This window comes from Onychostoma macrolepis, chromosome 13 (genome assembly GCF_012432095.1).
Source record: "Onychostoma macrolepis isolate SWU-2019 chromosome 13, ASM1243209v1, whole genome shotgun sequence".
NCBI lineage: Eukaryota > Metazoa > Chordata > Actinopteri > Cypriniformes > Cyprinidae > Onychostoma > Onychostoma macrolepis.
In genome coordinates, this window is record NC_081167.1 from 200,001 (window position 1) to 226,292 (window position 26,292).

General features: G+C 41.8%; 1 protein-coding gene across 3 annotated transcripts; it reads right to left on the minus strand.

The window, feature by feature from the left end:
* Positions 1 to 10,525: 10,525 nt before the first annotated feature.
* ppp4r3b (protein phosphatase 4, regulatory subunit 3B) lies at positions 10,526 to 26,207 on the minus strand. 3 transcript variants are annotated; one of them, XM_058795928.1, is made up of 16 exons: positions 25,589 to 26,205; positions 25,461 to 25,516; positions 24,700 to 24,798; positions 23,904 to 24,527; positions 19,877 to 19,954; positions 19,683 to 19,799; positions 19,486 to 19,602; positions 18,844 to 18,975; positions 18,634 to 18,730; positions 18,514 to 18,555; positions 17,190 to 17,348; positions 15,094 to 15,263; positions 14,374 to 14,513; positions 13,154 to 13,290; positions 12,438 to 12,580; positions 10,526 to 11,552 (listed from the first exon to the last, which is right to left on the minus strand). In XM_058795928.1, exons 1-16 carry the CDS (start codon positions 25,713 to 25,715, stop codon positions 11,424 to 11,426), a joined length of 2,367 nt encoding a protein of 788 aa, XP_058651911.1. In that variant the 5' UTR covers positions 25,716 to 26,205; the 3' UTR covers positions 10,526 to 11,423. The 3 variants fall into 3 exon arrangements, with proteins under 3 accessions (XP_058651911.1, XP_058651909.1, XP_058651910.1); XM_058795926.1 differs by lacking the exon at positions 10,526 to 11,552 and adding an exon at positions 11,596 to 12,230 and having other exon boundaries at positions 12,342 to 12,580; positions 23,904 to 24,547; positions 24,660 to 24,798; positions 25,589 to 26,207; XM_058795927.1 differs by lacking the exon at positions 10,526 to 11,552 and adding an exon at positions 11,599 to 12,230 and having other exon boundaries at positions 12,342 to 12,580; positions 25,589 to 26,206.
* Between the last annotated feature and the right edge of the window lie 85 nt (positions 26,208 to 26,292).

Consider the following 26,292-nt stretch of genomic DNA (forward strand, 5'->3'; position numbering starts at 1 on the left):
CAATTGCGCAGCTCTGCCACTTGGTGGCGCTGTAAGAGGGAAAAACATAAAAACAGCTATAACTACGCGACCGTTAGTCCGATCGACTGGAAAATTGGTATACAGCGTTTTGGTCCAAAGGGGCACGAGTGTATATGAGGTCATTTGCGTATCTCAAAAAACATGGCTGCCATTGGCCAATGAAATTTAAACACCTATTAAACAAAAGTTAACGGTGGTCGATCGGAACGAAACTCGGTGGGCATGTTCGACTCACGGCCCTAAAGGTCTGTAAGAATTCTGAAAGAAATCAGCCACTAGTTGGTGCTAACGAGCTATTTTGGCTCTGTAATCACGTGGCGTTTCACAAATCCACACAATATGTATATCATTTGATAGATCTCCTCATAATGAACAACTTTGCCTCAAAAACCATTGCTGTCAATCATTTATTAATTATTCATAAATATTTCATTAATTATTCATAAATATGTTAAAAACCTACTTTTGCGAACTAGTCTCTGTTTTTTTGCTCAATCTCGATCAAACCACTGCAGCAATAATCTCTGGACTCTCTAGATCAATAATTATCGAAAAAATGTTGAATTTTGTCCTTTTGTTAGCTATAATTGGCTCATTTAATAAAGAGGGGTGTGGCCAAATATATCCAGAAGCCTATAAAACCTAAACGAAAACTCAAAACTTTACGAAACTTGTTGAAAACATGTGTCAGATGACTCTTAACATGCATGCCGATATTCAAGGAGATTGGACCGTAGGTGGCGCTATAACAGTGAAAAAGGCCTCTGAAACACACTATTTCTTTAGTAAATGACCTCAAATTGCAATAAAATGTTCATAATATTCACTTATACACTATATCTTCATAGCATACGATAGATCTTCTCATTCTGATCAACTTTGCCTCTAGGATCACTGCTGTCAATCAAACTGTTGTTTAAGTATTTGAGATTATTTTTAAAAATCCTACTTCTGTGAACTAGCCTTAGTTTTCAACTCAAAATCAATCAAATCAATGCAGAACTATTCTCTAGACTCTCTAGGTCAATAATTATTAAAAAAAAATGTTGAACGTTTGAATTTGCACAACCATAAATTGGTCATTTTATAATATGTTCTTTACATAGTGTAAAGCGTAAATTATTATTAATGAGCCAAAGCAGTCGTTTGAAGTAAAGGAAAATCCAAAAACCTTGTTACAAAATATTTGTTACAACGCAGGTCTTATTCGTTCTGTTAATAACAGTTTTATGTTTAATACTTTGTCATTGTAGTATTGCTGATGTTGTGTGGGATTTATTTTTTCATTAAGAGTAATACTGAATCAACTTTAAGCATTAATTTTGTTCCAAGAATAGAGAAGATCTAAAGTTAAAGCGCTGCAGATGCGAGAAGGCGAGGTTGCTGATGGCAAGGTGACATTGATTCATCATTTTGGTTGAGGTTGAAAATTCAATGCTAAATAATATTGGATCAATGCTGATAATTCAGTGCTTTTCAGTGTTGAAAATGCAACACCTGTCACAGGTAACAATCATCAGAAATTCATTCTTCCCTGACGTGAGCAAACCCAGGAGATGTCGCTCTGATGGGCTACAAACAGGGACAAATGCAGAATGAAAAACATAGCTATTAGGTTAATCAAACACTGGTTTCGTGTCTTCTTTACTGTTCTTCTGGAGAAGAAACACAGCCACAGCTTGGATGAGCTGACGGGAAGTCAATTAACAGCACATTTCCCCTTTGTCCATTTGCATTTACTTCCATTTTGCAGATGCAGTTTGCATTTGTTGTCAGTTTTACAGGCTCTTCTCCTGGCATTTGCTTTATAACTTCAGAATGAACTGTTCCATGTAATTAAGTCACCTTGTCATTCATTTGACCATATTCTGTATGTAAAGTGTATTTTAAGCTCTGTCTCCCAGTTTCACAAGGCTAGTCCGATGTTTGAGCTGTCTTAACTGAAAATAACTGGCTCTGACCAATCTTAATGTCATTGGCATTGCCTGTCTCAAGATGCACACCAGTAATGTTTATTTATTTATTTATTGCATTTTTATAAAAGCTGTTTATGTATCCTAATTTAAGGCCAAGTTCTGGCTTAAGCTAAGCCCTGTCTGTGAATCCGTGCCTATATGTTTTGAAGACACCACCAAGTTTTTTATTTATTTATTCTTTTTAAAGAATCACTTGTTTTACTTGAATATAATGTTATTTTTCTGTTCAAATAGTGTGGGGGCAAAAATAAATATTTTTGCATGTAAACTGTTTACTTTGAGTGACTTTTTTATTTTAAAACCATATTAATTGCAGTCCTGCATGTTCTCTGATTGAAAGGAGTAAAAGCAGGATTGATTTGATAATGTTTCTGTTGATTCAATGTTAAATAAGTGATTTAATTTACGTTGAAGAAATGTTGATTTTATGACCATCTTGATCTATTTTTCATCATTATTTCAGGGTGCAAACCTGACAAAAAATCGATGTTAAACTTCAACATTGATTCAATGATAATTTGTTGGTTCAGTGTTGGTCTGCGCTCTCGATCTTTCTCTGCTGTATCTTCACTATGGCTGTAGAAATGGTCGTTAATTCTTGATTTGGGTACGGCACAGACATGTTACAGGCAATAATATTAATGAAACAAAATCTTCATTTATGTATTATAACAGCACACCAGGAGGTGTTCCTGTGCAGTTATTCAGTAATGATGGAACAGTATTCTAAAGTGTAACCTATTACATGTCCAGAGTAACCTTCCCAACACGGCCGGCAGGGAACGGACGACGGGAGGATCTTGGCAAGGTGTCTCTGAGATGCTTGACATCGGTGCGTGAACCAGGAGCGTCCCGGAGGAGCCGGAGGGTACGATCAGGAGACAACGGCGTCTGTTGTCCAGGACAGAGATGAGTCTTGAGGTGGAGATGTTGGGTCAGGTTCTGGAGGTACACTAGGACGAAGCGGTGGAGAAGCATGCACTGTGTACAAGCAGAGGAATGCTGTATGCAAGCTTCATTATTAATTCTACACTCATTATGCTTTTTGGCTCCTGATCGATTGCTTCAGTCTGTTGTGCTGCTGAGAGGTTTGTGTTTGTAGCTTCGTGTACCTTCGCTTTTTATTGAATCTCTACCTTACTTTCACTCCCTTTTGTCTAAAGTGATAATATATAACTTAATTCCCACCATATTTCTGGTGTTATCTTTCAAACTAATCTAACTAATTTGATCGTCCGCTTTTAAAACCGCGAGTGCAGCTTGTTAGCCGTTAGCTTGTCACTCTAGAGACACGCATCCACGCATGAGGACAGTAAGAATGTGAGGGCTGTAGATACTGCTTTGGATGCGACTAGTTCAGGGAGTCCTGTACATTGTTCGGTTTCGGTTGAGCCCGTGCAGCAGGGCAACTGGGTGACTGTGAGGAGGCCTAGTCACGGGTCAAAACACCACTCTTCCGTTCCGATCAAAACATCAAACAGGTTCTCCCCACTCAGTGAAGCACCCACTGAGAAACCTGATGAAAGTGCTCTAGTTATTGGCGATTCTATTGTACGGAACGTGAAAATAGAGACACCAGCCACCATAGTCCATTGTTTACCAGGAGCCAGAGCGCCTGACATCTTGGCAAATTTAAAAGTGCTGACTAATGCTAAACGTAAATTCAGTAAGATTGTTATCCACGTCGGCGCTAATGATGTTCGACTTCGCCAGTCGGAGATCACTAAAAATAATGTTAAAGAGGTGTGTGAACTTGCAAGTATGATGTCAGACACTGTAATATGCTCTGGTCCGCTCCCTGCTTACCGTGGTGATGAGATTCATAGCAGACTGTCGTCACTCAATGGCTGGATGTCTAAGTGGTGCCCGCAGAATAACATAGGCTTTATAGACAATTGGAAGAAATTCTGGGGCAGACCTGACCTGTTGAAAAGAGATGGTGTTCATCCCTCCTGGGGTGGTGCCGCTCTTCTCTCTAGAAATATGGCACATAGTCTTAGAGTTTGTACTTGACTAACTGGAGCCCAGGTCAGGAAGCAGACAGACTGGCTAAACCGACCGTCTGCTAGCCGCCTCACGTCACAGAAGTCAGTTAACTCTCAGCACACAGAAACTTTTTCACCTAGACATCACTCTATAGAGACTGTGTCTGTTCCCCGAACTAGAAAATACAGAAAACATCCAAACCAAAGTAATAGTAACAATTTAATTGATGTTCAACAAATAAAAAAACGATATAATACAGATAAACACATTAAAGCTTGGCTTATTGAATATTAGATCCCTTTCTTCAAAAGCACTTTTTGTAAATATGTTCACTGACCATAAACTAGATGTGCTTTGTCTGACAGAAACCTGGCTAAAACCAGATGATTACATTACTTTAAACGAGTCTACACCCCAAGATTACTGTTACAAACATGAACCGCGTCCAAAAGGTAAAGGGGGAGGTGTTGCTACAATTTATAGCAATATTTTCAGTATCTCTCAGAGGTTGGGTTTCAAGTATAATTTGTTTGAAGTAATGGTGCTTCATATAACGTTATCCAAAGAAACAAGTATTAATGATAAATCCCCTGTGATGTTTCTACTGGCTACTGTATACAGGCCACCAGGGCACCATACAGACTTTATTAAAGAATTTTCTGATCTTCTATCGGAGTTAGTGCTGACTGCAGATAAAGTCCTAATCGTTGGTGATTTTAATATCCATGTTGATAATGAAAGAGATTCGTTGGGATCAGCATTTATAGACATTCTAAACTCAATTGGTGTTAAACAACACGTGTCAGGACCTACTCATTGTCGAAATCATACTCTAGATTTAATACGGTCACATGGAATTGATGTCAGTGGCATTGAAATTTTGCAGCAGAGCGATGATATCTCAGATCATTATCTAGTCTCCTGTATATTCCATATAGCTAAAGCTGTAAAGCCAACTCCTTGTTACAAATATGGTAGAACCATTACCTCAACCACAAAAGACTGCTTTATAAATAATCTTCCTGACTTATCTCAGTTCCTCAGCATATCCAATAGCTCAGAACAACTTGATGATGTAACAGGAACTATGGACTCTCTTTTCTAGCACTTTAGATGCGGTTGCTCCTTTACGCTTAAGGAAGATTAAGGATAAGAGTCCAACACCGTGGTATAATGAGCACACTTGCATCCTAAAGAGAGCAGCCCGGAAAATGGAGCGCAGCTGGAGGAAAACTAAACTAGAGGTAATTCGTTTAGCTTGGCGGGAAAGTACCCTATCCTACAGAAAAGCATTAAAACTGCTAGATCTGATTACTTTTCGTCTCTTCTAGAAGAAAACAAACATAACCCTCGGTATTTATTCAATACTGTGACTAAATTAACGAAAAATCAAGCATCAACAGGTGTCGGCATTTCCCAAGAGCATAGCAGTAATGACTTTATGAACTACTTCACTTCCAAGATCGATACTATCAGAGATAAAATTGTATCCTTGCAGCCGTCAGCTACAGTATCGCATCAGATAGCGCACTATAGACCCCTGAGGAACAATTCCACTCATTCTCTACTGTGGAGAGGAAGAATTGTATAAACTTGTTAAATCATCTAAACCAACAACATGTATGTTAGACCCGATTCCATCTAAACTACTAAAAGAGCTGCTTCCAGAAGTCATAGATCCTCTTTTGGCTATTATTAATTAATCATTGTCATTAGGATATGTCCCCAAAACCTTCAAATTGGCTGTTATTAAGCCTCTCATTAAAAACCACAACTTGACCCCAAAGATCTAGTTAATTACAGACCGATCTCAAATCTCCCTTTTCTGTCAAAGATACTAGAAAAGGTAGTATCCTCACAATTATATTCCTTCCTAGAGAAAAATGATATCTGTGAGGAATTCCAGTCAGGATTTAGATCGTATCATAGTACTGAGACTGCTCTCATTAGAGTTACAAATGACCTGCTTCTATCATCTGATCGTGGTTGTATCTCTTTATTAGTTCTACTGGATCTTAGCGCTGCGTTCGACACTATCGACCACAACATTCTTTTGAATAGACTACAAAACTTTGTTGGCATTAGTGGAAGTGCCTTAGCATGGTTCAAATCGTACTTATCTGACCGCCATCAGTTCGTAGCAGTGAATGAAGAGGTATCATATCGATCACAAGTGCAGTATGGAGTACCTCAAGGCTCAGTACTAGGGCCGTTACTTTTCACGCTTTACATGTTACCCTTGGGAGATATTATCAGGAGACATGGTGTTAGCTTTCACTGTTATGCTGATGATACTCAGCTCTATATTTCGTCATGCCCGGTGAAACACACCAAATTGAGAAACTAACGGAATGCATAGTCGATATAAAAACTGGATGACGAGTAATTTTTACTGCTAAATTCTGAAAAACAGAGGTGTTAATTATCGGACCTAAAACCCCACATGTAACCTAGAACATTATCTAACACTTGACGGCTGCTCTGTCAATTCTTCTTCATCAGTCAGGAACCTAGGTGTGCTGTTCGATAGCAATCTGTCATTTGAAAGCCATGTTTCTAGCATCTGTAAAACTGCATTTTTCATCTCAAAAGCATATCTAAATTGCGACCTATGCTCTCAACGTCAAATGCAGAAATGTTAATTCATGCGTTTATGACCTCAAGGTTAGACTATTGTAATGCTTTATTGGGTGGTTGTTCTGCACGCTTGATCAACAAACTACAGTTAGTCCAAAATGCAGCAGCTAGAGTCCTTACTAGAACCAGGAAATATGACCATATTAGCCCGGTTCTGTCAACACTGCACTGGCTCCCTATCAAGCATCGGATAGATTTTAAAATCTTGTTAATTACTTATAAAGCCCTGAATGGTTTAGCTCCTCAGTACTTGAGCGAGCTCTTATCGCATTATAGTCCTCCACGTCCGCTGCGTTCTCAAAACTCTGGCCGTTTGATAATACCTAGAATATCAAAATCGACTGCGGGCGGCAGATCCTTTTCCTATTTAGCACCCAAACTCTGGAACAGTCTACCTAACACTGTTCGGGAGGCAGACACACTCTGTCAGTTTAAATCTAGATTAAAGACCCATCTCTTTAGCCTGGCTTACACATAACACACTAATACGCTTCTATTATTCAAATCCGTTAAAGGATTGTTAGGCTGCATTAATTAGATCAACCGGAACCGAACACTCCCCATAACACACGATGTACTCGTTACATCGTAAGAAGAATGGCATCTACGCTAATATTTGTTTGTTTCTTTCCTAGTCTGTTTCTCAGTCCGTATCCGATCAGATGGTGGATCAGCACCAAGAGATGATGTCTACAGCCCTGATCGTCAGCGGAGACCAGGACACCCAGATGACCCCCAGAGATATATCCCCAGTGATGACCTCGATTAAATACAATAAAACTAAAAATATAATAAAATACCTAACTACATAATACTACTATTGTTAGAAATTGCAACAAAATTAAAATAGAAATATAAACTTTTGAACTGCGGGTTTCGTCTGGTCAGAGGAGAACTGGCCCCCGACTGAGCCTGGTTTCTCTCAAGGTTTTTCTCCATTCTGTCTCGGAGGAGTTTTGGTTTCTTGCCGCTGTCGCCTCTGGCTTGCTCAGTTGGGGACACTTAATTTCTAGCGATTATCGCCGATTTGATTGCACAGATACTATTTAAACTAAACTGAGCTAGACAATGACATCTCTGAATTCAATAATGAAATGCCTTTCACTGAAAATTGAGTGTTTAATCTTATCATTATACATTACTGACACTCTATCCTCCAATTTGATACTGTTAAGTGCTTTGACACAATCTGTATTGTAAAAGCGCTATATAAATAAAGGTGACTTGACTTGACTTTAGGTCTTGGTTTATTTATTTTTTAAATGGTGCTAAAGTGTGCTTTTCCTGGATGACAGAACAGAGGGGTTGAATTGTGAGAGTGTTTGCTCGTGTCAACACAACACACATTGGACACTAATGGCAATATTTGCATTTAGAATATATGTGCTTTCAAGTTATACAGTGTTTCTCTTCCATCAATATAATCAATGACTTTAATGATGAATTTTGATCACTTTGCACCTCAGCTTCTCAGCAGATTTTCTGCCCAATGACCTCAAAACCCCATGGTTCAGTATTTATTCATCTTTGTTAATGGGGTCATCTTTTGGCCATTCACTGGATAATGAGTGAATCCAGCAGAGACTGAAGGAACAGAACCCAGTGGACCTTGACCTTCTGTCCCACAACGAACAGCAAGACGAGACTGAGACGTCATTACTGCAAACATCTCGGCTTGCGCCAGGAGAAAAGATAAACTGATGTTCTTGCACAAGTGGCCTGTAATGTAAAAGAATGCTTCCAGTGTTATGCTGATTTTGAAATGCACTCTAAGTCCATACGTGTAGCATAATAATGAAAGTTAAAATGTTGATTTTTGCAAGGGGTAAAAACAGCTTATTTGTGTGTTTTTTAATGTGGTCTTGAAATAATTGCACAATTTTTTTTTTTAAATTAAGCTGTCATTTATATGTATTCATAAAATCAAAAGGTAATCTAATAATGTGGTCCAAGTTAAAAAAATAAATTGAAGCCATCTTGCGATACCAAAAGTGGACGTTTCTGTAGAATGACCCACTGATACAGTGGAAGGAGTGAATGTATGGAATGCCAATCCTGCCATAATTAGAAATAAATAAATGTACAAAGAAAAGTAAAAAAGCAAAAATAAAGTTCATAATTTTATTTCCATATGTATTTTTTCCCCACATTTATTACTTTTTATATTTATGTATTTATTTACGCATTTCTTTCTCTGTGTCCGTAGGGTAATGAGGAGGGTGTGTCGTGTCTCAGTCAGAGTAGTGGAGGGTCAGCTTGAGGTCACAGGGACGGCTTGTGGAGCCCAAACGAAGTACAAGAAGTGTAGCCTACATGACGCATCTACAGCCTGTCGATAGAGTGATGAATGACTGAATGACTGAGATGGGCGATATGACCAACATCTTATATCACGGTTATTATTTCAGTGTCACGTGGGGGGTTGTTTCGGCTGGGAAGTGTGCAGTCTGTGATCGTGCTCCCCCGAACATGTCCCCTACCTGCCATCTTTTTGATCATTTTGTCACGAAAAGATTTTATTAGATTTTTTTAAATAACACCAAGGCCTACATATAATGATCACAGAAACAAATCCACAGCTGAACTGCGGCAACAAGTGGTGTTTTCGTAATCAGTGTAACCCGTTTGAAGGAATCCGCTGAATGGATTCAACTCACTCATTAATAGGGACTTGGCGCCACCTAGTGTCTGGTTTAGTTTCATATTAAACGCATCATTTAATTGATTGCCTAACATATTTCTGCCTTCAAAATTTAAAACAATTTCATAACATTTTATGCATTTGTAGGCTAATTGCAGTGTAAATGCATTCAGTAATGATGTCTCTGATGGCTTCTGTTGACACTTGAGTGGATTTTTACTAGTAACAGCTCTTTATTATTTTAACTGAATTTATCAATTGGAATCGTGGCATTCCATATTCATGATGCATGCATTTAATACTTTTTTTTTTTTTTTTAAATTCCCCGGACATCAGTTCACAGGTTTGTTTCTGATGCTGTCAATGTTGTTTTTGGTTGTTGGTTACAGCTCAAAAAGCTGAGGCACACGTCAGGCGCTGTTTGGATGATGCTGGTGTTCAATGCATGGCGTGTGTTCCGCTAGCTCCGGAACATGGACACCTTTTGTTTGACCTAATTCTGGATATTTCCAGCCTAAGACGTGCGATTAATCCGTATCTACACCAAAAGAACCCATTATAGTCAGCTGATGCGGTGACGGTCCACACGAGAAGCGGCGCGAGACGACAGATCTTCTTCAGTAACCGATGCCTCTTCTATTCTGAATCCTGGAAACATGCGCTGTATGCGTTGAAAGTGAAACCCAAAAAAACCAGGCACGCATAAAAGAGCGATTGCACAGCAAATACACACGATCACAGATTGCACCGAAACAACCCCCCACGTGACACTGAAATAATAACCGTGATATAAGATGTTGGTCATATTGCCCATCTCAGTCATTCATCACTCTATCGACAGGCTGTAGATGCGCGTCATGTAGGCTACACTTCTTGTACTTCGTTTGGGCTCCACAAGCCGTCCCTGTGACCTCATTACCCTACGGACACACAGATGTAGAAATAAAGAAATGTGGAAATAAAGATGTAAAAAAATACACAAGGAAATAAAATTCTAATTTTTTTTTGCTTTTTTACTTTTCTTTATTTCTAATTACAGCAGCTCTGGTATTCTGTATGAATGAGCGCGAGCGAGTGGATTCACACATCGTGTGCTGCCGCTTTCGCAGAGTGTGTGTTTGTGGTTTAATAATCATTAGAAACATGCAGCTCCGGTACGAATGAAACGATTTATATTCTTAACTCCGTCATGGAAACTAGCATGTACAAACTTGCATTAAACTATTTAATAATCAATTAAAAGGAAGTGTAGACGTGTGACCTGAATGATATTCTGCCAGAGGCTTGAGAAACGGACGATGACTGAGCTGCAGGCGTCTGTGGTTCTGGACAGCACTACACACGTCTGTCCCAAGCTCAGGATACAGGGGTCCTTCTGGACTCGAGGGTCGACTGGTCGTCCAGCTGACGGAGTCAAAGGTACGAGATCGATCCCTGCTCAGTCATCATAACCGATCATGCTTCTGGTAAACTGTGCCTCTGTTATCAGACCTACTCAAACACGGCACAAAATACTGAACAACCTCGTTTAATTGCAGGACCAAATTTAATCTGAAAATTGTAAAAAATATCAAATTCATACAAATGCTCTTTAACGGATGGTGCTAGTAGGAAAGTGTACAAAAATGAGGGAAAAACTAAAACTGCTTTTAATATTTAATCTAGGCATCTGAAAGATGTAGTCCGATCAGCCTGGTTTAACACTCGGTGTTCTCTCGCAGCGCGACCGACGAGCCAAAGCTGACCTCAGATCAGTCCTCAGATCAGGAGCGACGTCTGCGCCACAAATCACACAAATCAAAACATTTACTGCAATTTAATGTGTTTTAAAACCATCAGCGCTGCACCTTCTAGCCTGAATTCCAGACGTCTGATTATAAAGGTTAATAACGCTCGCGCGCCGGCGAGATCTCCCGCCAATCATTAAAAAACACAAGCGTCCAGAAGAAATCACTAAAAAAGGAAGCAGCCACATCCGCCGATGTCACTGAACTTGGGCCGCGACGACAGCAGCTCTTCAGAGTCCGAGCCGATCCAGCTCGATCAGTGCGGCTAGTCCTGCTAGCCTGCGCGGCGCTCCCATCAGCCCCTGCTGCGCTGCGATTGGCTCACTGGAAGCTCCTCTGGTTCAGCTGGGGTGGAAGTGTGAGCGCAGCCGGGCTTTACGAGCCCAGACGAGGCCTCTTGCGCGGCGACTGCTCCTCGTCAGCGCTCTCCTCCTCCTCTTCCTCCTCCTCCTCCTCCTCCTCGTCTTCATCGTCTGGGTAGTCCACGAGCCCCACCAGCCCGGTCTGTTCGGAGGAGAACACCACACACTCAAACATAGGTATCCATTCCAGGTCTTATCGATTACTAGTTGTGTTTCCAATAAGATAAAACATCCCATATATAAAGTGTTTTTACGAAGCGTTCTGTTGCTGCTGAATAACACGAGCAAAAACCAGCAGCCGCCAGAAAACAACTAGACTAATATAAACCTCTAATATTAGTGTTAAAGACACGTAAACAGTCAGTAATAAAATAGGAACAATCAGATCAATTAGTAATAGCACAAATATGACTAAACCAATTTCAGGTACAGAAACGTGTAGGTGATTAAAAGTTTAAGAACACTAGTTTTATTTTCATAAATAGAATCTAGATGAATCCTGATTAAAGTTACTGAAGATATTCAGTAAAGATCAGCGAGTGATTTCCTTCAGTTCTTTGAGTAACGTTAATGACAGGCGGAGCGTTTATTAGGCTGCTGTCTCTTTAACACCGAACGCACGCAGATCTAAACACACAAGTGTTTTCTCTCTCATCTGTTTACGTTCACTTAAGACTAAAATGATGATATACTGACGTAGTTTTCTGCATACGGGTCGATAAATATGAAAGAAGTCAGATCCAGCCCAGAAACGCACGGAACGCTTGGAGAACGGACACAGGAGGAACCCACACCGAGACGCTGTTCTCTGATCTCTGCGCTGCACACAAACAGAGTTCTCTCCGTTCCTGCACTTAACGATTCCTGCGTTCACATTTGAATGTGATTATAAACGATTTAAGCAGAATCGAGATGTGCACGTCTCAAATACCCGGTTCTGGACACTTGGAAGCGTTCCCGATACCCCCCCCCTGCACAGCGTCCATGTGAGTGCGTGCCGTACCCGGGCCTGGCCTGAAGGTGGCGCTGCAGCTCTGCTGGAGGAAGCGGAGGGTGGAGGTTTGGAGCCGTTAGCGGTGTTAGCCGCTCCAGCTGAGTGAGAGAAGGTGAACTTGAAGCTGCCGCTCGCCGTGCGCTTGGGCTGGTTCTCCTTGTCCTGACTCTCTTTCACTGAAAACACAAAACACCAGCCACTTGCAGCTTTCTGCAGCCTTCACCATGCCTCGCTTAAGACTTTAAGACCAAGTGAAGATCATTTAAGGAACAATACGGTCTTTAAACAAATGTCTTATTAGTAACACTTCAAAGTTTGAAAAATTCTAATTCCAACAGATCGCCATTACCTTTAATTCATTTTACAATGAAATAAAAAATGTTTTCTAGTGCAAATGTCTACAGACTCTTAAAGCAAGATATTACTGGAGAAGCCTTGTGAAACTGATCAAAGTGAAGCAAGTTTGCAGAAAAATCTACGAAATTCAAAGAGAAAATAAGTTTTTGTTCTAGTTTGAAACAAACTCAATTGTTTAATTTATCAGAAAACAAGACGTAATATCTTCATTTTGCATCTCCAGTAAATGTGTCTTGATTTAAGGACGTTTAGGTATTTGTATTGGAAGAGGAATATATTCATTTAAGGCCATGTCCTTATGAATTCAAGACTCTAACGTAAGATCTTTCTAGGCCTTAATTTGTGGAGGAGCGAATAAAGACTTGAAGCCCACAGAAACCCTGCACGGATACCTTTCTCGCTCTCCATGAACTTCCCGTAGTCGCTCTTGCACTTGTCCAGCCCTGCGTCGGAGGCATCCTCCTCTTCCTCGTCCTCGTTCATCCACATGTCCTCGTCCTCCTCGAAGGAGCGGGCGTCCCTGCGATACCTGTGAGAGGATGACCAGCGTCACATTACTCCGTTTGCAGAGCGTGTTCCGCGTGCACACGGTCTGCAGAACACACTGAACCCTTCTGAGACCTTATGGACATTTGTGGCTTTTTTTTAATCATTTTGCCTGTGTTAATGCCAACTGAATACATTTTTGTACAGGTGTTTTATTGGAATTTTAATATTTTGCCCTCATTTCCTTTAAAAAAAATCTATTTTACACTAGAAAAAAAAAAAAGATCCTCTCAGGACCTTAAGGACAAAAATGTTTATCCTGTTTTCTGCTTTTGCTGTATTACAGAGTCAGGTGGATAAATAATGCAGCTGTAATTGTGTGTGTAATGTTTGAGAGACATCGTACTGTACTGTACATCACATCCCAGCGCTGTGTGCAGCGGCGGAGCTTTGCTGAAGCTAATGGGAAAAGTTTGGTGCTCTAACTTTTTTGGTTTAAAATTTTTACAACATTTTTAATCTGTCAAGGGTCTTCTTTAAAATGAGACCACACTCAAGTCTGTGCTCCCAAGCTTCAAATTTGTATGAGTTTTTGGACATGTGTGAACCTGCGTGTAACTTGTTTTAATTGACACACAAGGGTTAAAGTGACAGTGATAAAAATGAACATGGATTGACACGAAAATATAGTAATTTCACTATAAATAGATCACTTCACTTCAAACAAGGAAACATAATTCACTTGTGGAAGTAGAAAAACAACACTCTTTAAGACCCGAGGGATCGCTCGTAATAAAGATTTAAAGGCACGAGAGCCGACTGTTTCTGTCAGTGCGGAGTTTATTTAATATTGGTTATAGCCTACTTTTAACGTTAGAAAAATAGGCTTCATGCTGTGTTTAAATGTGCTGCCACTTGCTTGAGCGACTTAATGTACAATCTAGAAGTCAAACGCATCGAGTAATACGTGGTTTATATTTATTGAGTTTAAATGTGAATACGTCTATGAAAGATTGTATTACTGTACTGTGCTGAGGAAGCATTTTCAGTAACAAGGTTTGGATTTGAAGTCAAAATAATGGATAAATGTGTGGCTCAGAGTAGTGTGCTTCTGCAGACGGAGCACCTGCTGAGTCCTCGGCTCTGACGCTCCTTCTCCTGCTCGTAGCGGCCCTTCAGACCCTTGAAGGTCTGCACGTACTCGATGGACTCCAGCGCCGTGTAGAAGTTATCCACGATGTGTGCAATCAGAGATTTGATGTCCTCCTGGTAACGGAAGGACAGCGGTCAGTAGGGTTGGGTATCGTTTGAATATCTGATTCAGATTCTGCTCATCGATTCCTAGCTTCGACTGTGGTTAAAAATCAAGTCAAACATTTAGATATCAAACATTTATTCTGTGTCTCTTTTTGCAAAACATTTAATTGCTGCTGAATACCATGAAAAAATTAAAAATAAATTACATAAAAACCGGACTCTATTAAGAGCTGTTTGTGTAGAGCTGCACCGTTCTGGATAAATTGAGACACTTTAGTTTTTAATGGAGGTTGTAGTTCTCACAATTCTGAAGAAAAATCTGATGGAATGATTCAATGACTCACTCAAGATTGACTCGGTTCATTACTGGATGAATCAGTGTTTTTGAATGAATCTCTTGAATGAATGATTCAAAGACAAATACATTTTTAACAACCCTTTTCGCCAGCTAAAAATAAAAGATGCGCACAGGAATTGATCGGCGGAATTAAAATCTTAATTTTACAACAAGTGTCTGATTCTGGACTTGGAAGTGACTCTGGATTCCCAACCGCAGCGGTCAGACACGAGCGGATCAGAGGACACTCACCACTCTGATGAACTCGAAGAGCTCGATGATGGCCGAGTTCAGCAGGTTGTATCTGGTGCCGTTGTCCAGCAGTGCGTTGATGACCGGCTCGAACAGGTTTCCTTTCACGATGTAGCGGTTGTAATACTCGTCCTTCAGGCCGATGATTCTCCTCATGAAGCGCAGCGCACCTACAAACACAATCACCTGCATTACAAACACTGCACCACACGTCTCTGATGAGAAGAGCAAGACTGGCTGCTTACTGTGCGATGACTGAAATCACCAAATGGCCTTAAAGGGGTCCGATTATGCTTTTTCACTTTGTGAATGTTAGTCGGTGTGTAGTGTGTATGTTTGGGCATAAAAAGATCTACAAAGTTACAAATCTCAAAGTCAACTCCAAAGGGAGGCGTTTCGTTTTTAAAAAATCCCTTTTCAAGAACTACAACGAACGGCTCGTTTGGACTACAGCGTTGTTTTCCGGTGTTAGTGACGTCACAAATCGGTTGGCGGGCGGAGAACGGTTGGCTGAGCACTGCACGTTTCAGAATCAAAACCCGGTGCGGGTGTTTTTAATATCACTGTATTTCTGAAGGAAACCAACTGTCTTCAGAAAATGTTGTTTGTCATTTTCATTTAATCTTGCATGTAATGTCTGATAAAGCAGCGTTTGTGAGCGGAGCGCTGCTTGTGTACAGCGTTGCCGTGGAAACCTCGCTCTCCAACAGCGCCTCCTGCTGGCAGAGAATTAATCTGCATATATATGCCGCATATAATAGTGTAACTCTGTGGGACTATGGTATAAATTAAACTGTATAACAGTTTCACTGCAATTCATGTTATAATGTTAGAATTAACAAACATAATACATATTACCGTTGCACTTATCTGTACATGCAGTTATTTTTAAGCCATTGTTGACATTCCATCTAAAATGTGATTGTCAAAAAAAAAAACAACAACGTTACCACTTTAATATGTCTTGTAATATCCGAGCGTGCAAAGCTTCTGCGTGATCCTCTTGTTCGATATTCTGGGGTCTGAATTGATGGCAATATTGACGAACTTGCGGTTTTGGCAAGGGGCGGGGCAATACTGAAACACCGTCTAAGCTGTTCGCCAATCACAGCGCACCGGGACAGCTAACCAATCACAACACACTTCGTTTTCACTTCATCAAACCCGGAACTAATCGAGCCGTTTGTGTCAGGCTGGAGAGAGAGGTGTTGTAATAATGTAAATTATGTGAAAAATAATGGGATTTTCGAACCACCAAGCATGAGAGCATGTTGTAGTACACCCCCAAAACAAAATCAAGACTCTGTAAAAGAGCATAACAGGACCCCTTTAAACAATTAGTACATAAATTGCAGAACGTCGTGTTTTCTAATACATGCATGAATGGGGTTAAAAGTCCAAAACGTGAGGAAACTGAAACTAATTTTACTGTTGTTCTGTAAAGTAAAATTAAAAAAAGACAATAACAGTTCTATTAATACATTTATTATAACATTCACACAGTCTTCAAATTGGGATCTGTAATATATTCTAATGTTTTAAAAGAATTCTCTTCTGCTCAGCAAGGCTGCTGTAATATTGTGAAATATAATAATAAAGGTCTGTTTTCTGTGTGAATGTGTTAAACTAATGTATTTCTGTGATGCGCAGCTGTATTTTCAGCATCATTACTCCAGTCTTCAGAGTCACATGATCTTCAGAAATCATAATAATATGCTGATTTGCTGCTCAAAGTGTCCAGTTTTCCTTCTTTTTTGCCTTTAGACAATCGCATGCCTCATTCAAGAAGGGGGTCTCAAAAGCAGCAAAATACTGTCTTTATTTATCTAACATTCATTTTAACTGAAATTGTAAATGTAAATAAATTAAGTAACCAAAATTTTTTTGTTTTTTTATACCAACAAAGCACAATTAGTCGTTTAGTTATTTAGCAGACGTTTTTATCCAAAGCGACTAAAAAAAAAAATGAAAAAAAAACAACAATGGGCAAAATGCATGGGGAAAAACGTGAAAAACCGTGCGCCGTTCAGTGTTTCATTTTGTTCGGTTTCGGGCCAAGAATGTTAAAGTGGGTGCATTAGCTGAGAGATACTCACAGAGCGCCAGGAAGGTGTGTTTGGAGTTCATGAGCGTCAGCACCCTCCTCAGCAGGTCTTTGGTCATGATGTAGTTCTTGATGTGGTACGCGTGATGCTCCACGCAGAAGGTCAGCAGCTCCAGGATCAGAGCCAGCAGCTGCGCCGTCTGGAAGTTATCTGACACACAGCACACACACAGGCTAGAGCTCTTCACTCGGATCCCAAACCTGAGCGGGTTCAGCTTCTACGAGTGCCTCGGACACGGGTCGGGTTCGGTACTGGTGGCCTCGGGTACTTAAAATAATATTCTTGGACATTTGGAATATAATGTGCTTTTTCCAAATTGAATTCTTTAAACTATCACGGATGTGAACCTGTGCTAAGTTCATTTTTGAGAAACGCACGTAGAAACGGAACAGAGTCTACGTTTGTAACCTCGAAATCCATCTAGATATGAGATCAGGAAAATCCACTCGCTTCATCACGCTGTGTTCATGCAGGGCTGTTCTTTTGTGCGCGCAGAAGCCCTTCACCGGAGACGAGGTAAATAACGTTGTTAAATCAATGATTTATGAGGCTGTCAATTTACTTCTTATCAAGCTATCATGTTTATTTTTCAAATCCGGTCACAATTGAAAGCCGAACTAAATAATGTATCCATCAGACAGGCAAAAATATACAGCAATAATAAATAACTAGATAAATTAAAGTAATGGAGCAGCGGCCAACGGTGCAGGGCTGCAGACTGTGCACATGCTAATGCTGTTTACGATCGGGTCCAGACGGGTTTGAAAATAAATGCCATCGGGTCAGACTTAGAACCGCTTCGTGGATCGATCTTCTGAATGCATCATGATTCTCTCTGGAATGGATTCCGAGCTTATATGTTAACATGAGATGGCGCTCTGCTCTAGTTTTATCTGCGCACTCAAACGCTGATGAAGAAGAGCGCTGAAGAGCACTTGTGTGTCCGGCTGAGTCTGTAATCTCACCTCGGATCACAATGCTTTTATGACGCCAGATTAATGTAAACACAGCACACTGTGAACACCCTTGTGATTCACTTCAACCTTCTCCAATCCTATGAATGATTATTTTAGACTCGAGTGCAGCAGAGTACGGCTGATTCTGGAGCATGCAGCGCCACCTGCTGTTCAAAACTACGCTCACAATCCACTCCAGAAAGACTCGCCATGCATTCGGAAAATCATCGATTTATTTTCCCAGCCCTAGTCGGAGCGGCGTCTAATTTCATCAGGTCTGTCTCGGGTCAAAAAATAATTTCTGCACGTCCCGAGAAGACCTCTACAGCAGAGTGAGCTCACTGAGAGGAGACGGGTACCTGGACACACGGGGTTGACTTTAGCCGCTCCCTCCGTCAGATCTGTGGACAGACAGACACGTGTTGATATGTGCGCTCACAGACGGCTGACTGCTGCAGACGAGCAGGCGTGTGTCTCACCTCGGTCCTCCTCCGCGGTGTTGGCCAGCAGTGGAGCCGTCAGCACGTGCATACAGTACTTGTAGAAGAAACTCAGGAACTCACTCTTCTCCGTTTTCTGTCCAAACACACACAGAAGTGGAGGATGTTCTTCTGCTCATCCAGACACAAGCGTGGGAGGCGACTCTCTGGCGAGTCAGAAGTGAAAGTGTTGTGTCAGACTGTACTCACGCTGGCCGGAGCGAGCATGTTCTCGGGGTCGATGAGGGTCCTCAGGAGCCCCATCAGCTGCACTGCACCGCCCAGCTCGGGGTCCGAGTCACAGATCATCTGCTTGATCACCACGTTAATCAGCAGCACGTCCTGAACACACCAGCACACAAAAACATCCGCTTTATGATGCACTGGGATCTTCATTTGAACCATCTCTTATTCTGACACGTGAAGAAACCTTCACTACACACGGCTGCAGCAATGCTTGAAGTCTCATTTAAATTCTGGTCATTTGGTCACAAAATTCAAACAATAAAAGTGTTTTGGTGCTCTTAATTGTGCGGTGACAAATCACTGGAGACGTCAAAATACTAAATGATATTTTTAATTAGTCTTAGTGATGCCTTAATGGTTTTGAATAATCTGTCATGAGAGCAAGAGTCATTCGATAAATGATTCCAGCAACAAACTCCATTATCTGTTCTATTCAGCAAAAATCCACACTTCAGCTCTTTATCCTGCTCATGCTCACACGGTCACATCTTCTGGCCCTCAGAGCTGGAGCTACTAGTAAGAAGTGTTTAAAGGACACAAAGACTCTCTGCTGCTGTGAAGCACAGGTCCAGTGATGCAGACACGCAGGGAACGGCGGATACTCACGTCGTCGGCCTGCTGCGGCTCCTGCATGACGAACTCGCGCACCATAGACGGACTGAACTCCACCAGGTACGAGAAGATGTCTGTGGCTGCGGCCTTCACCTGGACGTCATCCATGCCCTTCAAAACAACAGCACGCGACACAGACGTCAGCCGAGCTGAGGACGCTCACCTCCTGCACTCAGCAGCGGCTCACTCACCATCACGATCTCCAGCGCCGGTAAGATGCCCAGGTTGGCCAGCGTTTTGAAGAAGGCGTCTCTGTTCTGCGGCTGCAGCGTTTGTGAGAAAGCACAGAACTCCTTGAAGAAGTTCACCTGCAGACGTAGAGAGGACAGGCGTGAACGCCTGGCGTGTGTGTGACGGGTTTATAACATACGTGTGTGTGATGTACCAGCTCTCTCCTCTTGCTGTCCTCTGTAGCTTCATCTGTGAGCTGAGCAAACACCTCCGTCAGGAACTTCTCATCCTCCTGAAACACACACACACTCAGCGTTACACACACACACCGCAGGACAACAGCACTGACACCTCATCTCATCTCCACACCTTCAGTCTGAGCAGACGCTCTTATTCTGCATCACTTCTCATGCGAGAGCTTCTAAACATCAGGGTAACAGAGATGTGTCGGTGTATTTGATGCTGGACAGGCATTAGTCTGGTGGCTCAGGAGCATCATGGTATTTTGAGGTACAGTGCCTCCAGAGTGTTAATGGATTCAATAAATCAGATTCACATTTCAAGCATATTCATTACTCATAAAAACCAGCTGAGCTGAGGCATTAATCTGAATTCATGACGTCTATTATATGGTCAGTTTAAATGGCATTCAGCAGCAAGAGATCAGAGTGAGCCAGTGACGGCACATCTACTCCACAGACACTGAACACGTACAGCATTGCTTTAGCACATTTACACTAGAAATCCTCTGCAGGCTCACAGGGTTTAAATATCATTTGAAATATTTCGGGATGTAACGATGCACGCCCAACCGGTTGAAAATCTATAAAAGTGTGTGGATTGACGTTGGTTGAGTTGCGCTGGCAGATTATATGTCTTCAGAAGAGCTCAGATGGTGTTTTCTCTTCATCTGGTCTCTGTATAATACATATTAAAGTAAAGTAGCGTTCATAAGCACAGCCTTCGTTTGTTTGTACGAAGAAATATATTTGACCAATAAATATAAGACCTAATGTTCCATTATTTTACAATAGGAATAAAACTCCACTCTCCGCACAAACATTTAACTAACATTGTGATAGGCTTTAAGTATTTTATATAGATGTTATTTTAGTCAAGTGATGATTTGAGAAGGCTAGATTAACCAAACTCACTGTCTGCAGCTGGCCACTACAAAAACAGAAACTTGAATTTAACAAACAAAAAAAAACACACTTCAACAAAAAACAAACATATTTCTAAATTAACTTTAGAAAGTAAAGAGGGAAGAGAGAAAGAGAAAAAGACTCGGGCCGGACTGGGGCTTATGTTTGAGGCCGTGCAGGTTTCTACTGAGCTTGTTTGGTACCAAACTCAATATGGTACTCGTAAGACGGCTTTATAGCGCGCCCTGTGGACGTGACCGAGCGCACAGGAACCCTCTGGAGCACGAGGAACGAATGGCTTAAAGACGTGCAAATAAATACATTGTGACGATGCAACAATGACCCGAAGGCAAGTGACAATGCTGTCAACTGCACCGAAACTTGAGCGCAAGCCTCGTCTCGCAGCGTGCAGCAGCTCTTTAGTGCAGACGCGCCGATGTGAAGCTGCTTCAAGATCAGGTCTAAGTACAGCTGAACACTCATCAGTGAGTAAAGCTGCTCTAGTGAAGCTCGCAACCGCTGCCGGGTGGATAAACGGTCCATGCAGCGCAGATCAAATGAGTAGTAGGGCTGAAACCATTAGTCCACATTATAGATAACCAAAAATTGTCGAGAAATATTTTTGTCGTCGAGTAATCGTTTGATCTCATATGACCTAATGCTAGAGCCTGCAATACTGCGGTTCGACGAGTGTGGCGCTGTAGCGCAAGACTAATTCAGCTCTCCCGGATGCAGTTCAAGAGAAGACACACCCCAACCTGAGCAGCGTTTGATGAATATGTAAATATATATTGTGCTTTCCTCTCAGTAACAAAAACACAACACAAACTGACAGCAGTGTGAAAGCAGCAGTTAAAAATGCATCTGATTACAACGATGTGTAGTTTAATTAGTGACCGTTTGGTTTAAAGCGATCAAAGCTTGATCTAGCTCAGGACTGTTTTGGTTATCATAACCCTATAAGGTATTTTAAGACATGTTGTGAATAAAATAGTTTATCCAAAGCGTCTCATCACTTACCTTTATTAAGTTTCTTATCTATATGACTTACAAAAGGAGATGTCAGGCAGAATGTGCAAGATGTGTCATTCAGTTACTTTTTCATGTAGCTAATTAAATGGTGAGAGAGTGTCTCTGTCTGTCATCTCATTTTGTGCCAAATACATCTATTTGTAAATGAATTGGTAACACTTTACAGTAAGGTATCATTTGTTAACATTAATGTATTAATTAATATCAATGAACAATGCATTTATTACATTTAACTATTAATCTTTGTTAATGTTAGATAATAAAAATACAGTTGTTCATTGTTTGTTCACAGTGCATTTACCAATGTTAAAAAACAACTTATGATTTATGTGATTTTAATAATGCAATAGTAAATGCTGAAATTAACATCAACTAAGATTAACAAGTGCTGTAGAAGTATTGTTCATTCTTAGTTCATGTTAACTAATGTTAACTAATGAACCTTATTGTAAAGTGTTACCAATTAATTGTAATTACATAATATGCTTTTCTAAAGCTGAAGTGACCTTTATTTATGTTAGAATATGTGTAACTTAATATTTTAACTAGTTGCAAAAGCTGAATAATCAAAGTCTACTGATTAATCAGTGAAATAATCAACGATTAGTCGATTAATCGGTCCAATAATCATTAGATTAATCGATTATCAAAATAATCGTTTGTCGCAGCCCTATCGAGGAGTAGTGGTTTGATCTCATGAGGTAATGTAAGAGCCTGCAGTAACGCGGTGTGACCAGCGCGGCGCTGTAGTCCTCCTCCTGGATGCAACTCAAGAGAAGACGACACGCAGCGCTTCAGAGCAAACGCAGCCGAACCTGAAGCGGTGTGCTTTCCTCTCAAACTGACAGCATGAGAACGCATCTGATTACAGTAACGTGATGAGATCAAAGCTTGCTCTAGCGCAGGACTGTTGTGATGATCATAGCCCTATAAGGTATTTTAAGAGAGATTGTGTTGTGAATAAAATAGTTTATCCAAAAATAAAGTGTCTTATCGCTTGCCTTTATTCTGTTGCGTATCCATATGACTTACAAAGGGAGAATTCAGATACTTTTTTATATCGCTAATTAAATGGTGACTAAGAGTTTCTGTCTGTCATCTCATTTTGTGTGCCTAATATATTTATGTGATTAAATTAATTGCAAAATAATTGTAATTACATAATATGACTTTCAAAAGCTATAGTGATTACCTTTATTTATTTATTAGAATGTATAACTAAATATTTTAACTATTGCAAAAGCTGAATAATCAAAGGCCAGGGTTTTTCCTGCATTGAACATTTTTTGGTGGCCGCCAAAGCCGTATCTGACCGGTTCGAGTGAGTTCTGAGTGATGTAAGTGACTGCTGTGCACTCGCTCTGGACCCGCTCACGTCACGCGTGTTCTCCGGTCGGACAGCAGACCAGCCCACGACCAATAAAACATTTAGCCTTAATAATACAGTCATTTCAGCTTATTTGTATGACAACGTGTAGTAAATTACTCATAAAATCGTTTAGTTCAGATTGAGTGAGCCAGCCACAAAGCTATTTGTTAGCCAGCTGCTAATTTTATTCAAATGTATGGTAGAAAATTAGACTACTAGTTAAAGAAGAACGTTTTAATGCTACTCTTTACCGCTTTCTCAATATTGATATGATTATAATTGTCAGGTCAAGCAAAGAAGGATCCTATCTTACAAAAATATTAAAGCCAGTTTTATTATATTTCCTTTTTCATTCATGAATAAACGATTAATTGTTTGAATAAACATTAGATTAATCGATTATCAAAAGTGTACTTAATGAGTAGCGCCGTTTCGTTCCACTTCTGGCTCATAAACATATCAAACATTTATTAAACTCTCGTTATCGTTTTATGGAGGAAAATCATCATGAACGCGATGAACAAAAAGTAACTATGCCGTTGATCTTTCTATTTTAAATGTATCTGGAGATTTCCTCCTGACCACAGAACCGTGCTTCACCCACAAGACGAGCGTCGCAGCTTCTGTCTGACCACGCCTGCGATCTATCTGCCAGCTGCCCCACAGTCTTCAATCTACGACGTGAAGCGACGCACCTGCAGCATGCTGACGATCTCCACTTTGTTGAAGAAGATGAAGGAGGACAGCGTGGTCAGGAAGTTGTCCTCGAAGACGGACTGCGTGGGCAGGATGATGTCCTGGATGTACTGCACGCGGTACGTCTGGTGGATCTTCTGCCGCAGCTCCGAGTCCGTGATGGGGATCACCTCTTTGAACCGGGCCGTCTTGGTGAGGAACTCGCGGTGCCGCTTGGGCTGCAGCAGCGCCGGCTCGTACTCCAGGCAGCCCACCACGTCCATGATGCAGTCGTCGGCGAACATCAGCTCGAACAGCGTGGCCTTGTTGAGGAACAGCAGGCCGCGCACGATCTGGTACAGGTGCTGCAGGCCCTGGCGGTCGCCCGACTCCTCGCACGCCCGGAAGAGCTGCAGCAGCTTCCTGATGTACCCCGAGCTGAGCAGAGCGAGCGCCAGCTTCTCGCGCCGGACGGGCGACGGCAGCACCGACGTCACCAGCTCCGCCAGCTCCTCCAGACAGCCCGGCTCGCAGGCCGGCAGCTCCACCAGGTGACCCGACTCCAGCGTGTCCTCGAACCGCTCCTCCTCGGACTCGTCCATGGGGTCCTGCGTGATCTCCACGGACGGATCTTTGCCCTGCACCTGCACCAGACACATATATACTGCAAATCATTTTAAAAGCTATTGCTCGCTTGGATCTATTTTTACTAGCACAAAACAGCGACTAAAATGATCCGATTAATCGTCAGAATAATGAACGGATTACTCGATTACCAGAATAATAGAAGGCCCCAAACGTCAGACCGAGACCCACCTGACAGATCTTCTCCCAGATCTCATCACAGCCCGCTTTCTCCTGGAAGCTCAGAGCCAGGTCATAGTTCTCCGCTTCGGACCAGACGATGAGCGTGTCCTGAGGAGACAAAACCACAGGCTCAACACCTTCAGACCGGCGCTTATACACCAACCGATACTCTTCATTTCCAGCGATATCCTCAACTTGATCGCACACAGACTACACGTGTCCCTGCAGCACAGAAGCAGTCATAAGCAGCACAGCTGTATCTGTAGCAACAGCCAACAATACACTGTATGGCTCAAAATTATCATCGTTTCTTTTATGCCAAAAATCATTAGGATATTAAGTAAAGATCACGTTCCATGAAGATATTTTGTAAGTTTCCTACTGTAAATATATCAAAACTTCATTTTTGATTAGTAATATGCATTGCTAAGAACTTCATTTGAACAACTTTAAAGGTGATTTTCTCAATATTTCGATTTTTTTGCTCCCTCAGATTCCAGATTTTCAAATAGTTGCATCTCAGACAAATATTGTCCAACAAACCATACATCAATGGAGAGATGAGTTATTCAGCTTATGACTGGTTTTGTGCTCCAGGGTCACATCTGAACTGAACCGAGCCGGATGATGATCACTGAATCGCAGATGAACCGAGTGTTTACTGCGGTCCTCTTGCATCACTACACACGGTTCCTCCTGAATACTGTAAAGCTTCGACTCGCTCTGTAGGTGATGAAGGCGAGTGGTCAGGTGAGGGCTGCTGGACTCACCTGCTGCTTCTGATACGCGGTGTCGGGGTTGATCTTGGACTCCAGCAGCAGAGAGCCTACAGAAGAACAAACACACTTCATCAGACGAGCTGCAACACGGCAGCAGCTCCGACAGACGCGTCTCTTACCGTCAGCCTCGCCGGTGACCGTCAGCGAGTCCGGCTCCGAGCAGCACACATGCCCGGTGCCCCGGTCCTCCCACTGCCGCTCCTCGTTCAGCGTGTACACCTTCACCCGCCGCCGGGTGTCGCTCATCTTTCCCGCACGAACCGAACCGAACCGAACCAGCTTAAGCAGCACTAGCAGTCCTGACGCATCGCTAGCGCACAAAGCTAGCAGCCTAGCACTGCCTCGCCTCAGACCCGCGCAGCCGGGCGCCGCTCATCCTAACCCTGACTAATCCACACGAAACCAGCCGGAGCCTGGGTCCGGTTTGATCGGACTCTCGGAAAGACAAGAGTTTATATCACAACACTAAACCTAAACCTGACGCTACCTCCTATCGGTCATCTTAAACTCAGGAAAGCCGTTAATTAACCCTCAGAATGAGCCGAACCTCACACGATCCAGACCGATCCGAGCAGCATGATCCTCGGGTGTTTAACCGCCTTCTGGTCTCGTTACAGCGCAGATTAGCACGGAACGGTTCGAGTGTTTACGCGAATGTTCGTCTATCCGCCGATCGCCGCCATCTTGTGTGTCTTCCACTGCATCAGCGCTGCTCTGATGGCGCGGGGTCTCCGCGCACGGGCTGCGGCCATAGATATATATAGCAGTAGATGCCTCATTAGCGACTGCTTCTATGTATACTTTTACCATAGGCCCAATAAAA

Coding starts and splice junctions, on each gene's coding strand:
- ppp4r3b (XM_058795926.1), bottom strand. CDS start 25,715: ATGAGCGACACCCGGCGGCGGGTGAAGGTGTACACGCTGAACGAGGAG. Junction 25,517..25,588: donor GGTCACCGGCGAGGCTGACG/GTAAGAGACGCG, acceptor GTTCTTCTGTAG/GCTCTCTGCTGCTGGAGTCC. Junction 24,799..25,460: donor CCGCGTATCAGAAGCAGCAG/GTGAGTCCAGCA, acceptor TTGTCTCCTCAG/GACACGCTCATCGTCTGGTC.